We start from the raw sequence: 22,031 nt of genomic DNA, 5'->3' as shown, positions 1-22,031 counted from the left end.
TAAGCAAATATCACAGATTGTAGCTGTCAACTCAGAAATTTTGTTTGTCTGTAAAACAATGTCAGCATGGTACACTGAGCATATTCGGTCGTATGAACTTTGCAGCAGCCATGTCATTTCTCTGTGTGTGTTTAAGGTGTCGAACTTAATGAGGTTTTCCCTCTTTCAAGTTACATTGCTAAGGGGAGGATGATGGTGACACTTAAACTTTTAATTTTTTTGCCGAGTACTCGCCAAATGCACAGTAATACACAATTACTGGTATTCTCAGTACACTTCTTGATTTTTTTTCTGTCCACTTCTTTTCTCCATTAGAGTCAAATCACTTCCAGTGGAGTATTGCGCTGTCTGAAGACCAAACTTCATGGTATTTATGGTCATTCCAACACATTTAAATTTATGTTACAAAGATCATTGATTATTTACTCAGTGCTCTTTAAGGGTTGGTTCACCCAAAAATGAAAATTCTCTTATCTACTCAACCTCATGCCATCTGAAATGTGTATGACTTTCTTTTTTTCTTCAGCAAAACACTTTTGAAGATTTTTAGAGAAAAAACTCAGCTTAGTGGGTCCTTTCAATGAGAGTGGATGGGGACCTGACATTTGAAGGTCCAAAAAGCACAGACAGTCAGCATACAGTTGGAAAAAAAAGTCTAATATTTAAAATTGGAAATTTTAGAACAAAGATGCGAAAGTTGGGGTTTCCTGATGTAACAATAAATGCTGGATAGTGAGGTACAAACAACCCAGAAGAGCCATCGCAAAAAAAAAAAAAGCCTAAGAAATGAACTCAATTTCCTACCAAGCTTTCCCAAAGGATATGATGATGCCAGTCTTGAGAGGGCTCGTAAAGAACTGGAAGAAGAAATGAAGAAGAGAACACCCAGTGCATCTCTACAGTCACACAAATTGGACTCAACTTTGCACTTCGGCGCAAAGAGATGGTTGAGTCAGCGCCTGCAATCAGTGATGTGCTTGACCACTGGCCAGCTCTGTTCCGTGAGGCACAGGTAAATTCCTTTTTCTATTTTTTATGTTAGTGTCTCATGAAATTTGTCATTTTTCTATTTTTATAGGTAAGCTTATTGTTGAGGTGGGGGCGTGGTCGAGGGCCAATTTGTGAATGGAAAGGCGACAGAGAGATAAAGGGGAGCTGAGAGCCACAGATGAGGAGAAGTGCCACGTGCCGTTCTGTGTGCGCTTGTCAGCACTGAAAAAGTGTGAAACTGAATAAATACGGAGAACGTGGAATATTTATCAGGCTAGCCGCTTACTCATTAATTGATAAAGCAGGAATGTGAGACAGTGGTGCTGAAACCTGGGATATTTGAGGAAGAAGCGCCATCATGGAGTCCTCGCCATTAGCCGAAGTCATCAAGACTATTGCAGACATTCACTTTTTGGGTGAACTATTCCTTTAAAGAATTGTGGTAAAGAGTGTGTGATGATTAAGAGGCTGTGACTAGGAGCCTGTGACGCTAAAGAGTTTGTGAAGCTGAAGAAGTTAAGGTGCCAGTTGTGACTGTGTTAACCCAAAGTTTGTGATTAACCCTCAGGGGTCGATGGACGCGCTGGTGCGTCCTGCTGGATTTTTTCCTCATAACAGTGGAAACAACTTAAAATATTCCATCATTTTGGGGCATACAGATAAGTGTAAGACATCATTAGAAACTATAAAGGGTCTATTTTTATTTGTGTACACTCACAATAACAAAAAAACGTTGTCCTTTTGTAATATAAAGAAAATAAACAGGGTGCGCTTTCAGGCGTCTCTGTCTCCACGAGCATCTTTCTGAAACACGTCACAAAAATGAACTGAAACTCAGCGAATATTTATCACAAAAACATGAAACATATGTCTAAAGAAAGCTTTCAATGTCTACTTTTAAATAAAACATTTCAAATTTAAAACAAATATTCTCCTGCAATGTAATCTGTATGAAACAAAGTGATGTACACTTTCTCCTGGCTCAGCTAATTATCCCTAAAGTGACCACACCCACACGCAGAGGGCGCAATTCATACGGTAATGTGCTGAGGCGATCAATGCAATTGGTAAATGCCCCCGAGGCAAGTTTATATATATATATTTAAATGCAATTTATTCCTGTGATGTAAAGCTGAATTTTCAGCATCATTACTCCAGTCTTCAGTGTCACATGATCCTTCTGAAATAATTCTAATATGCTGATTTGCTCAAGAAACATTTATTATTATCAATGTTGAAAACAGTTGTGTACAATTTTTTTCAGGATTCTTTGATGAACATAAAGTTCAAAATAACAGCATTTATCTGACATAGAAAGCTTTTGTAACATTATACACTACCGTTCAAAAGTTTGGGGTCAGTAAGAATTTTTTTTTTTTTTTTAAGAAATTACTACTTTTATTCAGCAAGGATGCATTATATTGATCAAAAGTGACAGTAAAGACATTTATAATGTTACAAAAGCTTTCTATTTCAGATAAATGCTGTTATTTTGAGCTTTCTATTCATCAAAGAATCCTGAAAAAAAATGGTATATAGTGTATATATGCCCTATATCAGATATTACATTTTATTCTGTTCCCAGGGGAGGGGTCCTTGTCTCCTCAGGTGTGAATCACATCAATATTCATGATCATTCACGCCTCCTCGCATATGGCCTAACACTAAAAGTGTCTTACAAAAGTTAAATGACTATATTGTTTTGTATGAATGAGTGATCAGGATGGTTTTCACATCATTTTGTAGCAAAAACTCTAGGCTACATGATCCAGTTCTCAAAAGTCTTGTGAACAAATGTTTAGTATGTGTTATATGGCCTTATTTCAGTGACTTAAAATTTTTGTTTTTTCAAAAACCACACATAAACGTTATTTTCTCAAAAATACAAACATGTACATACATGTTGCTCACATATTATTGCAGCCCAGTTTGTGCTGAATACAGTGTTATCAGACTTTAGCCATTAATATATTTTTAAGCAACTGAAAAAAAAAAAAAAACACAAATTTCAAGGCATGTCAAAACTTCTCCAGGGCCCAAAACACCCTCAGACCCCAGAGGGTTAAAAGCTCACCTGAGACCTGAAGCACCCTGTCCCAGTGTCCTCCTTCCCTCATTCTGAGTGTCTTTGCTTACACTGATGCCGCAACCTGGGAATACAATAGAGTTGGAGGAAGTACGCCCCATGGAGTCCCCGTCGTTGGCAGATATCCTCAAGTCCCTCGTCGACCTACACCAAACCCACCAACAATCCCTGCTTGAGCTGAGAGAAGACCAGGATCATCGTTTCTTTGAGATTCTATGAGTTCAAGCAGAGGACCGGCATGCGATCCGGAGCCTCCTCAGCCAGGAGAAAGCCCCGGCCGTGACCCCGGACACCACATCCCCCATGCCCCCGCCTACGCTTCAGAAGATGGGGCGGCAGATGATCCCGAGGCGTTCATAGACCTCTTTGAGCGTACCGCCGAGATCTGGGACTGACCACGCGGCCAATGGCCTCATCCAGTTGCTGTCCAGGGAAGCCCAGCTGACAGCTCAACTATCAGCTGCTAGAGACTGCTGGCGGCTAGTCTCCTGGCTTACGAGGACCTGAAGAAGTCCATCCTGCAGCGGGTTGGCCGGAGTCCAGAACAGAATCGCCAGCTCTTCCATGGCATGAAGTTGGAGAGGACCGGCCACCTGTTCACCTTCGCCTAACGGCTCTGAGGGAATTTCATATCCCTATTTTGCAATTATAAACGAGCGGTTGTATAGAGTGATGTAGGACGCTCAAACAAAGGAAGATACAACCCAGCTCTTAATACCATGGAACCGTCGGGAAATGGTGTTCCAAGCGGCTCATTGGTGGGTCATCTAGGGGAAAGAAAAACACTGAACCTTCTAATAGCCCATTTTTATTGGCCAGGAATTGGCGGCGATCTCCGCAGGTGGTGTGTGGCTTGCCGTGAATGTCAGCTGGTGAACCCATCGGCCACCCCAAAAGCGCCATTGCGCCCCCTTCTGCTGATCGAGGTCCTCTTCTCGAGAATTGGCATGGATCTCGTCGGGCCATTAGAGTGGTCAGCACATAGACAGACATCGCTTTGTATTAGTCCTAGTGGACTATGCAATGCAATATCCGAAAGCAGTGCCTCTACGCAGCATCTCAGCTTGTAGTGTTGCGGAGGCACTCTTCAAAATAATCTCCCGGTTGGGGATTCCAAAAGAGATCCTCACCGATCAGGGCACAACCTAAGTCACGGACACTACGTGAGCTTTATGAATTATTGGGCATTAAGTCAATTCGCACCAGCGTTTACCATCCACAAACAGATGGCCTGGTGGAGCAATTTAATAAAACCCTTAAAAACATGATTCGTAAGTTCGTGCATGAGGATGCTAGAAACTGGGACAAATGGCTCGATCTCCTGTTATTCGCAGTACGAGAGGTCCCGCAAGCCTCCACTGGATTTTCCCTATTCGAGCTGCTGTATGGGCGGCGCCCGCATGGTGTGCTTGATGTTATACGTGAAGCTTGGGAGGAGGGACCTTCAAACAGTAAGAATGAAATTCAATAGGTTCTTGATCTTAGAGCAAAACTCCAAACCTTGGGGCAACTAACACAGGAGAATTTGCTCCAAGCTCAAGAACGACAGAGCCAACTGTATAACAGGGGAACTCGGCTGCAGGAATTTGCACCGGGAGATAAGGTACTCGTATTACTTCCCACATCGAGCTCCAAATTACTCGCCAAGTGGCAAGGACCCTTTGAGGTCACACGACGAGTCGATTATGAGGTAAAGCGAACCAATAGAATGGGTGCACGTCAAATATATCACTTCAACCTCCTGAAATTGTGGAGGGAGGTGGTCCCTATGATGTTGGCTATGGTAGTTCCGGAGAGGGCGGAGCACGGACCGGAGGTGAATACAAAACACAATCATATCACCCCGGTCACTTGCGGAGACCACCTCTCACCGCATCAACTTGCAGAGGTTACCAAGTTGCAACAGGAGTTTGCAGACGTGTTTTACCCTCTACCGGGTCATACAAACCTCAGCAAGCACCACATCGAGAACGAGCAGGGGGTGGTGGTACGTTGCTGTCCTTACTGATTGCCCAAGCACAAAAAGAAAATTGTCCGGGAAGAATCCCACAGCGATTTGGCCCAGCCCGGTTGTTCTAGTTCCTAAGAGCGACGGGTCTGTACGGTTCTGTGTGGATTATAGAAAAGTCAACGATGTGTCTAAATTTGACCCATCAAATTTGACCCAATGCCTTGCGTTGATGAGTTGCTCGATTGGTTGGGCTCAGCTCGATTTTATTAGTCACTGGATTTGACAAAGGGGTATTGGCAGATCCCCTTGACACCAATTTCACGTGAAAAAAACGGCCTTCTCCACACCGTTTGGATTACACCAATTTGTGATGCTCCCGTTCGGTTTGTTTGAGGCCCCGGCTACGTTTCAGCATCTCATGGGCCGAATCCTCAGACCGCATTCGGCTTACGCTGCTGCCTATTTAGATGATATCATCATTTACAGCAATGATTGGCAGCGGAACATGCAGCATCTGAGGGCAGTTCTGAGATCGCCGCGATGAGCGGGACTCACAGCAAACCCCGAGAAGTGTGCGATTGGGCGGGTGGAGGTACGGTATCTGGGGTTCCACTTGGGCCATGGGCAGGTGCGTCTTCAAATTGACAAGACAGCGGTGACTGTGACCTGCCCGAGGCCCAAGACCAAAAAGGGGGTGAGACAGTTCCTGGGGCTGGCTGGCTATTATAGGAGATTTGTGCCTAATTATTCAGATTTCACCAGCCCGCCGACTGATCTTACTAAAAAGGGAGCTCCAGACCCGGTCCAGTGGACGAAGCAGTGTCAACAGGCATTTATGCAGGTTAAAGCCACACTTTGCTTTCCGCTTTTACATTCTCCTGATTTCTCTCTCCATTTTGTGTTGCAGGCGGATGCTTCAGACAGAAGGCTTGGGGCCATACTCTCACAGGTGGTGGAGGGGGAGGAGCGCCCGGTGCAGTACATTAGCCGCAAGCTCTCTCTGAGGGAGACCAAGTACAGCACCGTAGAAAAGGAGTGTCTCGCCATCAAGTGGGTGGTCCTCACTACCTGATGGGGTGGGCCTTCACCCTCTGCTCGTACCACGCCCCACTCCAATGGCTCCACCGCATGAAAGATACTAACGTGCGGATCACACGTTGGTATCTGGCTCTTCAGCCGTTTAAGTTCAAGGTGGTCCACAGACCGGGAGCGCAGATGGCTGTCGCCGGGGGGAGTGGTAGACAGGCCGGATGTCTCCCTGGCCTGAGTCGGGCGGTGGGGATATGTGGCAGCAGGGGCGTGGTCAAGCATCCGTCCGGAGAGAAAGAAAGCGTTAAGGGCGCTTGCTCCTGAGGTAGATTATGTCTAACACCTGTCTCTAATTCCAGTGAGCATGGGGAGAGCGGCATATAAGCAGCCACACCAGCAGAGAGGGAGTGAGAGTCTGGCATGAGAGTCTCATGGTGAAGCTACTGAGTTGTGATGTTAAAGAATTGTGATAAAGACTGTGTCATGATTAAGAGGCTGTGACGCTAAAGAGTTTGTGAAGCTGAAGAAGTTACGGTGCCAGTTGTGACTGTGTGAGTTGTAACCCAACGTTTGTAATTAAAAGCTCACCTGAGACCTGAAGCACCCTGTCCCAGTGTCCTCCTTCCCTCATTCTCATTCAACCTTTTAAAATGCATGTAAATTAATATGTACATGAGTATGAATGTTTGTAAATTAATTGAATGTCACATTTAAGACAAAAAAACAAAACAAAAAATTTGATATATATATATATATATATATATATATATATATATATATATATATATATATATATACATATACACACACATATACATACACACACACACACACACATACACACATACATACATATATATACACACACACACACACTGGCGGCCAAAAGTTTGGAATAATGTACAGATTTTGCTGTTTCGGAAGGATATTGGTACTTTAATTTACCAAAGTGGCATTCAACTGATCACAAAGTATAGTCAGAACATTACTGACATAAAAAAAAAAAAAAAAAAAAAACAGCACCATCACTATTTGAAAAAAGTCCTTTATCAAATCTAGACAGGCCCCATTTCCAGCAGCCATCACTTCAACACCTTATCCTTGAGTAATCATCCTAAATTGCTAATTTGGTACTAGAAAATCACTTGCCATTACATCAAACACAGGTGAAAGGTCAATATTAGGTCAAAAATGGCAAAAAAGAAACAGCTTTCTCTAGAAACTCATCAGCCAATCATTGTTTTGAGGAAAGAAGGCTATACAATGCTTGAAATTGCCAAAGAAATATAAGATTTTATACTAAGGTGTACACTACAGTCTTCAAAGACAAAGGACAACTGGCTCTAACAAGGACAGAAAGAGATGTGGAAGGCCATATGTACAACTAAACAAGAGGATAAGTACATCAGAGACTCTAGTTTGAGTCCTTAGCTGACAGCTTCATTGAATTCTACATGCTCAACACCAGTTTCATGTACAACAGTAAAGAGAAGACTCAGGGGTACAGGCCTTATTGGGAATAATTGCAAAGAAAAAGCCACTTTTGAAACAGAAAAACAAAAAGAAAAGGTTAGAGTGGGCAAAGAAACAAAGACAGACATTGGATAACAGATAACTGGAAAAGAGTGTTATGGATCTTAACCCATTGAGCTTTTGTGGGATCAGCTAGACTGTAAGGTGCGTGAGAAGTGCCCGACAAGACAGACACATCTATGGCAAGTGCTACAGGAAGTGTGGGGTGAAATGTCGCCTGAGTATCTGGACAAACTGACAGCTAGAATGCCTAGGATCTGCAAAGCTGCAATTGCTGCACGTGGAGGATTTTTTGATGAGAAATCTTTGAAGTAGTTTAAGAAGTTGTAATTTTTCATGTTCTTAATGTCCTGACTATACATTGTGATCAGTTGAATGCCAATTTCTTTCCATAAAAGCAAAATCTGTACATTATTCCAAACCTTTGGCAGCCAGTGTATATATATTTTTTCCAAATTAATTTAGCGAGTTATGCTGAACACACGTTGACAGTACGCACTTTATGCATGATTACAATGCTCTGTACTTATCCACATGCCTTCACTAGGTGTCTGATAATTACAGCGCGATCCTTGATGTGCCAGTTGGGATTGTATTAGTTGAAGATGGGACAAGTCTTCAGCCACTCAACTCTCTGCATTTGTCTCCCTCCTCTATTGGAATAATAACTGAGGGAAAATTGGTGATGGACAACCTACATGACCTCCCACAAGCAATGTACCTTCTGTTTGGCCTAATTTATGCATTACACCTGAATTACCTAAAGTCACTGAAATACACATTTGAATATATATATATATATATATATATATATATATATATATATATATATATATATATATATGTGTGTGTGTGTGTGTGTGTGTGTTCTGCTTTCCATGGGGCAGAATGACCTAAAATACAGTCATTAGCAAACCAGCTTTTTGGTTAAAAATGGACAAAAGTTCCTTTTTTTTCCTTTTTTGCACACTTTGAATAGCTGTTACCATTCGCTGTTACTGTGCAAATTTCTATACTCCATATAGATTCACATTTTGGTAAGAGACTGAAAAATATATTTTAAAATATTATATAAGTTAAATAAAAAATATAAGCTGAATCCTTCATTGTTTGTCTTTGATAAATGAATGTAAATGACATGAAAAGATGTCTTGTTTTTCCTTTCAGGATATCCTGTTTTAAAGTTTTAAAAGTTCTGACAATATGTAGTCAATAGTAACAGTATCCAACAATAAGTATTTAACTCTACAATCATTTTCCCCCTAGAAACTTTGCTTTTGGTAATTTGTGATAATAATCTGCTGCCTCTTTGTTTTTTTAACAAGACATGATTTTAAGATCAAGTCACTGAATGGCCACTTTTGAAATGGCCAATTTCTAAAGAAATTTTTATATTGCATTTAATATTTTTTGTATTTACACCATTCATGTTCCACTGATGCAATGTGTTACTGTAATTTTACTACAAGTATAACTGTATTTTGTTTATCGAAGAATATGCTTTCAGAAGTTTTAAAAGTTCTGATAATATGCAGTGAATAGTTATTGTTGGATACTGTTACTAAGTACTTAACTCTTCAACTCTCAACTTTAATAAAGCTGTTAATGCTTAGTAATAACTTGTTTTTAATGATTTATAGCTCATTCAATTTAAGTAAACAACAATATATTAATTGGAAAGTTAAGTGTACTTGCCTTTTAAGTTATCTGTATTTAAATATTTAAATTAATTCAACTGGAAGACCATATTAGGTGAACTTGGAAAAAAAAAAATTTTGTTAGGCACCATTACTCAATTAAATTGAGGGAATGAGTTTCCTCAAAACATTTGAGTAGATTCAACTTATTAGGGTTTACAGTGTGTGGAAAAGAAAATGTTACAGCGATAGCTCACCCAAAAATGAAAGTCACCCTCATGTTGTCTGAAATCTGTATGATTTTTATTTTTACACAGAACACAAAACAAGGTATATAGCAGAATGGCCAATCTCCTCTTTTCCATACAACGCAAGTGAACAGTAACTGGGGTGAGCAAACCAAAAATGACAAAAAAAAAAAAAAAACAGCACTGTTTTTGTTCTTTTTGACATTTTTATTGACAGAGATAGTGATAAAGGAGACAGGAAACAAAGGGGAGAATGCGGAGGGTTGCAAGTAAGATTTGAACTTTGGTCAGCTGCACGAGAGCCACCATGCAAGATATCGGACAATGTGAACTACCTGCAAGGCCACGTCTCTGAAAGTAGTGTTTTGTATGTTTATATATCATTGCCAGTTTGTGCCATTTTTATGACATTGCTCTAAAACATGTCAAGTGATAACATGGAAATGGAAATTTGAACAATGGTCAGGCTTCAGTGAATTCTCAGTGGCTGGTGGACATAAGAGTTTATTACATGAATAAAACATTTCACATTTTTCACATCATTTCAAGTGGAGGATCGAGGATTCTCAATCTCTGTTGCATAAAACCTGTAGCCAGGGGTTAGCGGAGAGAGGCTGAAGGTGGTCATGTTACCACAGTGGTGTGGTGTTTGAAAGCTAAATATTTCCCCTCAATTCAGAACCACAGCACAAACACAACTATCATAATGGCATACCAGTTTGCTAATAGAGTGTGTCTTTGTGTGTGGGCTGGCGTGCTCATTCAGCAATCTTCCCAATCATAAACATTGAGGAAACATGCTTTATTAAGTGCAAAACATATTTCAGACTCTCTAATACACACGCCCATTTGCCAAGCTCACATAGTTTGAAAAATAGTAAAACCTACAAAAATCATTTGGACTGAATGCCGGCCACTTCAGTAATAGTTACTACTCCAAAGCCAAGGAAACACCAAAGATAATTAATCTTCCAGATGCATACAAGCTATTTAGAAGTCGTTATGTACAACAATGCCAGGATATTAATGCAATCTAGTTTTAGCCCTATCTGCAGTGAGCTTTTTTTTTATTCCTTTGACAATGTGCAAAACGGACTTCTATCACCAAACATGTTTATGAGAAGTGTATTTTAATAGATTTATAAGCTGGTTAACCACACACACACACACACACACACACACACACACACACACACACTTAGTGAGATTTAGTGAGCTATAGTTCATATCCTGAGCACTCACAAAAATGATATCTTTCCAGATGTGCAGCAAATTAGTTAATTGAAAAAGAGGAATGGGGTGAAGCTCAGCTGATTTTTGTCTTCCTTGTACTCAAAACTAGAATACTGGAACCATGGGTACTCAATGGCATGGTCCAATATTTAAAAATGGTATACAACTCTACTTCAAAAATAAAATAAATAGTATCTGAGGGAAGAGAGCTGGACTGAAAAGGGAGTGGGCACTTTAAAACACCTTTCTAACAGCGAGTGCTAACATTTGCCAAGGAATGTAGACATGCCTCGAAGAGATAGGAACCAAAGTCATCAAATTTACCCGCTGCCAAAAATTCTAAGGCCTCTGGAATTCAGTTTGTTCTGAAAACAGGCAATAACCACAGACAGCTTATGCCTAAGAGCGTAGAATTATCTGTTCTGGCAGATCACTGGCCCTCGCAAACAGTTGCAGGTTATTCGCTTGTTTCAGCACAGAGGATTAAATGACCAGGGGGCAAGATTTGTGAGGGCAACTAAACCCAGTCAAACTGAACCAGCACTTCACCGCATCCCCCACAAATTAATTCATTTTCAGTATGCTGTGTAATATTTTAAGAAAATAAAGAGCCTTTTTCATGAACTCTCTGAAACAGAACAAGCTGTTAAGGGATGCTTAAGTTCTTGCTTATTAAAAAGTGCAGAAACACCGGTTTTCAAACTGCCTGGGAGTGACAGGTAAGATGAATAAAGAAAGGGAGCATAGTGTCAAGTTGACGGATGAGTCAAAGCTTGAGGAAGTGCTGTTGTCTGGTAGTGATTGACAGGAAGTAGTGACACAAGGTAAGCTGGACCGGAGGGTGAGATGCCCCACCCTTTCTGTCTAGACAAGCAGATAGCCATTGGCAGATGGCCATTGAACCCATGGTCAGTGTTAATGCTGGAACTGGGTTGCTGAAAGCATTGTTTTTTTTATACATCTATTCCTTTAGTGTGCAACTTTTTCAGCTGCCTTGGTTCCGGAAGTATTTTTCCCATTAATTTCTGCCATAAAGGATTTAATAAAATCCATCATAAAAAGAGTTCAAAGCCATGAACCAAACCAACCAGCTCTGAGGTGAATCATTCCATTAGAAACTTTGATTTAAAGCAAACAAAGGTACAAGACTGTACTTAACATCTTCCATTAGGGCATGAACTACAATCCATGAAGCATTGAAAATGCAGTAATCAAATACATTTTTTTTTAATAAAAAAAATGATTTAAAGTTGCTGATTATTTGTATACAAACATATTTAGATTTTATTGCAAAACATTCAGATAAAAGTAGTTTGTAGTGTAAGAGCATAGTAGGTGCATAGCTTGTTTGGGTAGTGTAGTTATTCTCCAGAAATTCCGCCATTTAACACTTTTTATAAATGATGAAATAACGAGGACCGATGGCTACAACAGAAGCATGCTGTATACCATCAATTAACAACAATTCTCATAAATAAATTTCCCCATAGAAAAATGAATGGGATTTTTACTTCTGCAACCAGACTGTTGCATTCTCTAGCTCAAGTGGTAGACCATGGCCATAGCAAAGGCAAGACCATGGGTTTGTTCCCTAGGGAACAATTGTTTATGCATTTTGTAGAGACTTTTATCCAAAGCAACTTACAGAGGATCCACTGTATATATTGTAACAGTTCATGAATCCTCTGGGAATTAAACCCACAACCTTGGCACTGTTAGCACCATATCAGCTGACCAGTTGTAACACTCACACTGACAAATGTATATCTTCAATGCACTGTAATTCCTTTTGGATAAAAGCGTCTGTCAAACGTACAAATGTATATAAATGAGTTTTGAGTGTTTAATGAGGTGTAAACTTCCTGTCTGGAGACAAGTGAGTAGGTTTGTATAATAGACAGAAAAGAAATAACCATTTGTGGTTATGCACATTTGACGGAAGCCAAAACTCTTTGGTATCATATTTGTTGTCAGTGGAATATGAGATTTACAGCTTTTGAAAATCAACTCCAGGCTCAACATTACAAGTGCACTTGCCTGGGGCCAAAAAGGCATTAAGAACTCCTAGATGATATTGCTTATCACTGCATATATCATCAAAAATGAGTGCTTAGCAGACAGGAGGAAGCAGCAATGAAGCACAATTACAGTCTTTTCAATCTGATTCCTGTGTTTTCTTTGTCCTAAAGCAGAAGCAGTTGGCCAAAGGTCTTCACTGCTTCTAGGATTACAAAAATATTCAAACTCAAAACTATCCCAGCCCTGAGTGTCCACAGCAGACTGGAGACACAAAAATGACCTTAAAGAGGGGAACAAGGGGATTGATTCCCTAAGCAAAGTAGGGTAAGTAGACCATTACTGCTCATGGTGAACTGATCTTGCAATGACAATTTTGGTAAGCAAACCAAGGATTTCTTGATCTTATATTTAACTGAGAAGAGGGGACATATAATTCACAGAATTATGGGTATTAGGTTGATGGAGGCACAGGTGGTGTCAGCACAAAAGACTAAAATTACAGGAGGTAAAAAAATAAAGAATAATAAAAAATAAAAAAATCCAAGGCTGTGACCCAGTTTCTTAAAGAAACTCCATAGACCTGCTGTAAATTGGAGCCCTGTTTGGGGTAGGAATGTACGCTCACTGTCCGTTATGACAAACATCAGACAGGCACTGACTTGCTTTCTTGCCAAATCTGTCGCTTTTCAAGTGTGCTGACAGCAAAAACATGGACACTCCAACCATGCAATTTTCTATTCTAGATGGGTGACTGAAAAGAGATTTCCTTTTAAACAAACTTGAGTTATATATTGTGTGTATAATATCTTCAACGTCCCAGAGCTTCTTCCTTTTAAAAGGGATAATTCACCACAAAATTTAAAATGTTTTCATTATTTAGGCCACTCACCCTTGTTTTTCCAAACCCAAATTACTTTCTTCCATGGAACATGAAAAGAGATGTTAGGGCAATAAAGAGAAAATAGAAAATTAAAAAGAAAATCATTCAATAGAAAAAAGATCCAATGAAAGTCAATGGTGACTGAGACTAACATACTGCCTATTAATGCCTTACATTTCCTTTTGTGTTCCACAGAAGAAAGTCATACAGGTTTGGAACAACATGAGGGTGAGCAAATGATGACAGAATTTTCAATTATGCCTCCGCCACCTGACAATGGCGGGAGGAAGGGTATGTAAACGCGTTCAGTGGTAGACGCTGATGTAAACATGGAGATGTTGTGCAACAGCAAAATGCGTCTGTGTAGCACATGGATAGAGTAACAATGTAGCCCCCATAGGCCCTGCAGTACCTTAATGCGGCCCTGGGTGTGAGTGAGGAACAGATCAATATTTAAGTCCTTTTTTAACTGTAAATCCACACTTTCACTTCCACATGATGGTGATGAAGTGACTTTCACTTTCACATTCAGCAACATACTGGTTGGGGCTGGTCAAAAGTTGAGATTGGTAGTAAAAAAGGATATTTAAATATTGATCTGTTTCTCACCTACACCTATCATATTGTTTCAGAAGACATGGATTTAATCACTGGAGTTGTATGGATTACTTTTATGCCTCCTTATGTAATTTTTGGACCTCCTGAGTTCTGGACACCATTTGCTTGCATTGGGAGGAACAACAGAGCTGAAATATTCTTCTAAAAATGTTCATTTATGTTCTGCTGAAGAAAGAAAGTCATACACATCTGGGATGGCATGAGGGTGAGTAAATGATGAGAGAATTTTCATTTTTGGGTGAACTATCCCTTTAAGGGTTTCAATAAAAAAGCTTGGTCGAATTTAAGTTTAGAAACTCGGGCATTGGCAGGGTATATTGTGTCGACTGACAGCAAACTTCAATGCCTACAGTATTACAGCCAGAAGGCCTTGGTGAAAAAGGACTGGGGTAAACTCTTACTTTAACAGGGACAGGGAGTCATTTGTCTCAGGTGTGTGTGTGTATTTGTGTTACCAGAAAGCTAGTTACATTTCACTGGACTACTGGGTATTTAAAATCCTTTTGGTTTGCGTTTGCTAGCCGCGACCCACAGTACATACACAATTCACAATTGCAATATAAACTTGAAATGCTATGCAACATAAAAAGGAGTCTGCCAAGCAAGAGCACTGCCAGCTGCCACGCAGTCTTAGAGTTCTGGGAACCACTTTCCTCAGAAGTCTTTACAACAAAAGTAATACCTAAAACATGTAGCGCTCCTTTGTGAAAAGATTGCACATGCAGGTTTATATTTCAAATTTCATAAGAGTCCCCACAATATATATTTATATTGTATTGTTAAATTGTTACATATGTGGTTTTCAACCAGTAGACCAAACTATAATATATACAGGTACTTAATTAGAGCTGCATAATGTGTATTAAATGTTTTACAATGTCGTTTCTGTAGCTCAAATGGTAGACCATATCAGAAGATCAAGAATTCGATTCGGGTAAGTGAGTGTTTCCCAACCACTGTGCCGCGGCACACTAGTGTGTCGTGAAAGATCATCAGGTGTGCCGTGGAAAATGATCAGATTCCACAAAATAAATCAGGGCTCCAGACTGAGACTAATTTTGCGACCATTTTTCCTAACAGTGTGATTAAACTTTGCAAGAGGTCACACTGGTGCAACTACAAAGTTCAGCCAACTCTCTGATTAAGCGCTGTCGTTTAATGTTCCTTATGAGAAATATCAAATGGCAAACGTTCCAAACGCGAAAGGAAACAGCTCTACCCGGATCAGTCAACGCGGCTCAATGGACAGATCAGCGCAGAGACGTGCATTTACACGTGGACCAGTCTTGAGCGCTCAGCCACCACCCCAACATTCGAAACAGCACTGAAAAGGAATAAAGGAGAAATCTGCACAATGAACAGACAGAAATTGTAAGGTTTCAATCCACACATCACAGATATAAAAAAAAATATTTACCATGAACTTATATCAATATATTGGGGTAGTGAGGGAATACAATTTAATTTCTGGATGCGTTTTTCTTAAAAAAAAAAAAACAAAATGCCATAATTTATTTTATGGTTACTGCTAATCATGGTTTTACTTTTAAAGAGCACCTATTATGGTTTTTCAAATATTACTTTTCATGAAGTGTGTTATATAGCTTTTTGTGAATGTAAAAAAGTCTGCAAAGTTTCAAAAATCAAAGTGCACGACAAATGGAGTTATTTACTCCCAAAAGAAAGAACCGATTCTGAACACCTGAAACGAGTCGTTAGTAATTCCAGACTTACTTCTTGTACTAAGGAAGCTCTGAACCGCAAGGTGAAAAAAAAAAAAAGTGTCTCAGTTCCTTCCTGAACCTAAGTCTTAAATTTTCTTCTCTCTTCAAAAAAAAAATTTTTTTTTTCCTCTCTTCAAATAATTTTTTTTTTTTTTTTGAAGAGAGAAGAAAAAAATTTTGGAAGAGAGAAAAAAAAATATTTTAGGAAGAGAGAAAAAAAAATTAAGACATGAAGGAACAGAGACACTTTTTTTTTTTTTTTCATGGCGGTTCAGAGCCTCCGTAACTAACCTATGTAATTTGGTAACAAAAAACCCCACCTCTGGTCTTCATTGGCTGCTCGAACAGCTTTGACACGCCCTCAAACACTACACTAAGCGGTAGACCAAGACATCTGACCAATCAGAGTAGAGTAGGCTCTATGAAAGGAGGAGTTTAGAATGAATCCTTTAGAACGGATCATTGAATGAGTCGCTTTTGACACTGGGAAAAAAAGGTAATGCTGCAATTTAAATTATTAGCAAATTAAAGTGTTTTTTGACCTTGGATGCATGTAAATCTATTGTATGAGACCTTTAAAGCAAAATTAGGCACGTTTAAAAACCATAATAGGTGCTCTTTAACTTTGGTAACAACGATCATATTGCAAATACCACAGTTAAAACTATGGATACAATGGAACTTTCCTTCTGTGTAAAATCTTTTCTAATGCCCTCTGATTGTAGAAAAAGGCTTCATTTGTCTTCAGATGACTATTTTAATCAGCAAGATCCTGATAAAAAGAAAAAGTTACTTTCTAAAACACTTCTCACCGAATTTTGTTTGTCACTCAACAAATAAAAAAAAAAAAGTCAATATTTTCTCCTTGTTCATTGTCACACACCCTTCATCTGTCACAAAAACACAAAAAGTAGTACATATGAACATGAATTTATATTTTAAATGTATTAAACAATATTATTTTAGAAATGTGAAATCCAAGTCATGTACTTGAAAGTAATTACCTTAATTGAAAGTCAGTAACTGTAGTCTGATTACCTTAAAAAAATTGTAACTAATTATTTTGTAATCAGATTACAACCAAAACTGGCACTGATAAAAAAAAAAAGTTACAGTGCACTGCAAGTCAGTGTATAAAAATGCATAAATATAACACTTTGATAAACTTGTGAAGCTTAAAGAAAAAGACAGTTGACAGACTTAAGTGCAAAAGGAAGTGTTGCTTGTGAAGCAATTCTTGACCTTAATCATTACACACACGCCATCATCTGTGATTTCACTAACACTTAACCGTCTGCTATGTGAGGCACGCTGCATTTCCTAGTAAGCTGGTGCACCACATTAACCCCAATCCTAACTGAGTTGTACAGTAATACAGAGCCTCGTGAGGCATTCGGTTGTTATTGAGGCTGACTCTCACACTTCTCCGCCTGGGATGTCAGAGGGGTTTTTACCCTTCTTCTATTACCACAAATACAACACTGACATACAGCCAGAGGTGTGAACAGCTATCTGACTATGGTGCAAGTATTTGCAGATCCTTCATTAATAGGGTAGGCCACTGGATAAAGAACTCTGTTGCAACAAGGGTTAATGAGCAACTTTTCACCTGTCAGGCATTTGGGTTCTGACATATTTCTGCTTACACGTCAAAATGCTAATAATATTCATTTACCTACATACTATCAGCAACCGTTGCTCTGGCTATACACTTAATATATCTGCTAGATGTCAAACATTTCACTCTATGGTCTAAAATCAGTACAGATGACGGAAATCTCGTATTAGCTCAGAACTTGGGAATAAATGGTAATTTTAAGCAGTAAAACAATCCATTCAAAGCTCTAGTGCTGGCATTGTTGTAACCTTTTGGGCATTACTATAAAGAGTCTAACCTTCAGAACAGTCAGTTGTAACAATTAAATGAAGCAACTTTTAAGGTCAGGTCAGCACTGAGACGAGAAGTGCCATTTGATTCACTGGTGGGGATGGAACATTGGAAACATCCATTGGTCGACCTTCAACAACTAAATCCGGCTGCTTACAGTTCACACTCACAGTGTAACTTAAGGGGTACTTTTGCTTTGTCAAACCTATAAAACACAAACTTAAAGTACAAATATCAGGGATATGAAAAGGCTAAAAATAGTTCATCCTAATTAAGCTTATTTTTTTTTTTTTTTTTTGTAGTGACTGCCATACCACATTCAGTTCCTTGGGAAAGGTACATTTCTAAACAAAATTCAGAATTATAATATTAGATATAAAGAACAAATTTCATTTTGGTGTCAATGAAGGGGAACCAAAGACAAAAAAACAAAAAAAAAAAAACAAAAAAAAAACGTTGGACTTAAAGTGCTTGAAAAATAATTTGTGAGATGAATGATTGGCTCAGCGAACTATGGGTTGGCAAACCCTCCATTGAGGTTAACCTGGAAAAAGTTGGTCGAGTACCTTTTTAACCTGACCTCAACCTCACACTGTAGCTGCGAAATAAAACCAGCCTCGGATCAGTGCGAAGAACTGCCTCCAACACCAACCAGAGATGGCTGCGACAGAGCATCTACTGTTAAGGCAATTAAAGAGAGTCGGAGAACAAGACTCTCCGTTTAGAGATCCTTGGCAGAGCATACTATCAATTCACCTCATTCAAGTCATTGGGGAATAAAGTTGCAGTTACAGCCAAGGATCAAATGGCATTCACAAGGGTCTTCCTTGGCACACAGCTCTGAACCAAGAGGACTATATATGTGCTAGATGTGCCAATTTAAGTAAGTCTGCCTCTCTGAGACAAAGGGTACGTTTACATGGCAAAGATGTACTAAAAACGGAAAAGTTTTTCCTTTGCGTTTTTGAAAAGTTTCACGTACAGACAACAACATTGTCAAAACGATCCCCGTTCACCCCGGATCTGCGAAAACGACTAAAAAGGCTGTATTATGCATGCCAGGCCAGTAGTTGGCGATATCACTTTGTAAAGAAACACTACACGCCTGCGAACATAAGCATTCTTCCACAGAATGGTGAATACAAACAACGAAGGTGCGAAAGCATCGAGCAATTTTGTCTGGATGGACGATGAGGTTGCTTTATTGCTACAATTACTTTGCTGGAGAAGCGTCAATAAACTCAATCTTGAGCAGCAAAAACACAGTCCTGTAGTCCGCCATTGTACTTTTGAATGTCTCGCGTGCATGCCTATAGACTGAACATGTAATACGCGTGCGCATGACGTCATCGTTTTCACAAATTCGCGTTTTTGTATGTTTACACGGAGATGATAACGGCATCGTTTTCAAAAAATTGCACTTTGGAATCTGTTATCAAAAGTTTGCGTTTTCAGGCCCCAAAACGCGTTGTCGCATAAACGAACAGCCAAAACGCATACAAAGTTTTCCGTTTTTAGTTGAAAACGTTGTCGTGTAAACGGCCCCAAAGATTACAAGATTGGGCAATATTAGGGTCATTTTGGACTGAATGGAAACAGAAGGGCAGGTGTATGGGGTGTATGTTGGATGGGCACACTGAAATATGAACATTTCAATATGACATGTTTGTTTTTGAACAGGAAGGTTTTCATACTTTCATAGGCTTCCTTGGAATAAATAACGTATATTTTATACAGACATTGCTTCCCTGTAGACATGTTCTACATGTTCCATAGTTTATAGAAACAATGATACAATGAAAGCTCAGAGACCTGGTTTAAATGCGGGATGTTTCCACTCTGGTTCACCCCTGACACAGTTAGGGGCGCTCCCTCGCTTAAGTCAACATAAGTTGACTTAATGGTGCGCAATGGGTGACAGTTTGCTTGTCCCCAAAAACTTCAGCTTTACAACAACTAACTTGGTTTGTGTGAACTTTAAGAGCAGACAAAGTTAAATGGAAACGTTGGCTTTATTATTATTATATAAGGGCTTTTTAGCTCACCTGTGAGTATTGGTGGGATTCAGAGGCAAGCAAATTTCATGGCCCCGGGGCTCCCCACGCTTCATGAATGGACTCTTTCTGCGATCCGAGAGAAATCCCACCTCAGGGGACCCAGTTACCCGGAGACTTTTTTTCTCTTAAATACACATACTGATGTGTGTTTCATGCACATGAAAGCCTAAGGTAACTTCAACTTCCTACTAAACATAATGCTGTTTGACCCTAATATAACGTGGCCATTCATTGCAAAGGTAACTCAGTGTGTCCCGAGAGGTTAAGCAGTTGTCTACGAGCGCGTCAAGTTAAATGGGACCATCAGAAGTTTGAGAAAACAAACAAACAAAAAAAAAAAAAAAAAAAAAAAAATCATGCAAGGACTGTTTTAACTTACCATTTTGCTCTTTCGTAATTGCGTGGTGAATCTTACTGATGTGACTCGATTCCGCCACCGACCCATGCTGATGTAGAGACGATATGAGAATCAAGAGAAGCAACGCAATCATTTGGATAAATGGTGGCTGTCGGTGCTTATAGGCACTTAGAATATGTTGTTTCAATCACCATGCAGAAATATTGTTTGTGAGTCGGGTATCCAACTTTGACCACATCTGTAAGACGTACGCGCAAAGTAAAGTCCACATAATCCTAATCGGCCGGAGTTCTTCTTTGTTTTTTACTGCGGAAAGTTCTTTGTGGAAAGTTCCTTGAAAAGCATCTGCTCAAAGTGGACGAGCGCGCATTTATTAGTGTAACTTTGTAAGCGCGCACCTGTTCGCTAAATTACTCTGGAAAAACTCTCGCACACAAACATTCAAGAGAACATTTGAAAATGCGTATGTCTGTGATCTCACAATTTACGAAGCTCTGTTCAAATGCGAAACAAACACGTCACCGTTTGCAAAGTGTTCAACTTTCCCTGCAGACATACATAGTCCATTCGCGTAAAGTGTACGCAATGCATAACGTTGTTCAGAACCAATCACTTTTAATTCCCAAACAATGTAACTTGCTACCGATTCTGGATTAAATGCCAGTTGAAGCGCTTAACGTCCAACTTTCTGAAAGAAAATTAATGTCTTGCGAGGTGTCTGTGACGGTGGCTCCGAATGTTTGGCGAGCGCAGACGGCAACTGGCGACACAACAGGTGCTATACATAAAGTAAAACTTCTCCTTGAAGGAAACTCCCCGGAGAGGCGGGGACCATTCAAAAGTTGCTGCCGCTGCAGTCGCTTGGAGTAAAAAACTCCCATTTATTGCTTGCGTGCGTGTGTGTGTGTGTTTGGGTGCGTCTGCGCTCATTCAAATTATTTTATGCCTTTTTCCATTTTACAAAATAACCATAATAACCATAGTTTCTGCCAAAATACCTTAGTTATTATTACAGTTATAAAATAATAGCCTAATACAGTGAATAATTACATTGTAATGGGCGGTTCACTCCGAACACGTCCTTGCACTAATCAAAAGCTAGACACAGCGCCACGAATCGAGCAGAACGCAGGTGTCTCACTGTTCTTGACCAGCGTTGGGTAAGTTACTCAAAAAGTAATCCACTACAAACATTACTTAAATTGTAATCAGATTACTAGACTGATTACTTTGCTTTTAAGTTAGTTTCTAAAACACTTTTCAGTACTCTGTGCTAAGGGAGGGTGAAATACCAGTTGCAGTGTTTCCAGATTTCACAAGAGAAACAAGGCACCTGTTATGGAAAATCAAGCTCAAAATAAGTGACATGTCTAACCCAAAATACGCAAAAATAAGGGATAAAATGTTTTCCCATGTAAGGGAAAATCATAAGTCTTTTCAATAAATGTATTCTTCATATCAAATATATCCCCAAAAATATTTCCAATATTTCCAATATTCTTTTGGCCACCTAAAATCAATTAATAGCCTAAATCTCTCTCTCATGCATGCACGCACACACTAACTAAACATCACCTTTTGCAGCCGAATGATTTTTATTTATTTTTTTAACAGTAGTTTTTAAACTAGCACTTTCCTTCAGAATCAAAGCGCATGCTTATATTCTACTAAAAAGAGAGAAGCCTATTATTTTTTGGGCATTTATTGGATTAAAATTATTGGAACAAAATTAACCAGTTATTAATCGGTTACCAGCATAAAAACAAAAAATGTTTTTCTC

At 39.4% G+C, this 22,031-nt stretch overlaps 1 protein-coding gene across 1 annotated transcript in view; it reads right to left on the bottom strand.

Moving 5' to 3' along the window:
* LOC127418248 (platelet-derived growth factor C-like) overlaps window positions 1–21,022 on the bottom strand; it is a 108,971-nt gene extending 87,949 nt beyond the window's left edge. Inside the window, exon 1 of the mRNA XM_051658721.1 lies at window positions 20,273–21,022. Within this exon, the coding sequence (XP_051514681.1) occupies window positions 20,273–20,384 (112 nt within the window). The 5' untranslated portion in view covers window positions 20,385–21,022. The remainder of the gene's footprint in view (window positions 1–20,272) is intronic.
* Between the last annotated feature and the right edge of the window lie 1,009 nt (window positions 21,023–22,031).

Source organism: Myxocyprinus asiaticus, chromosome 27 (genome assembly GCF_019703515.2).
Source record: "Myxocyprinus asiaticus isolate MX2 ecotype Aquarium Trade chromosome 27, UBuf_Myxa_2, whole genome shotgun sequence".
Classification (NCBI taxonomy): Eukaryota; Metazoa; Chordata; class Actinopteri; order Cypriniformes; family Catostomidae; genus Myxocyprinus; species Myxocyprinus asiaticus.
Note: the sequence above shows the minus strand (reverse complement) of the source record. Positions and strands in the feature narration are given on the sequence as shown.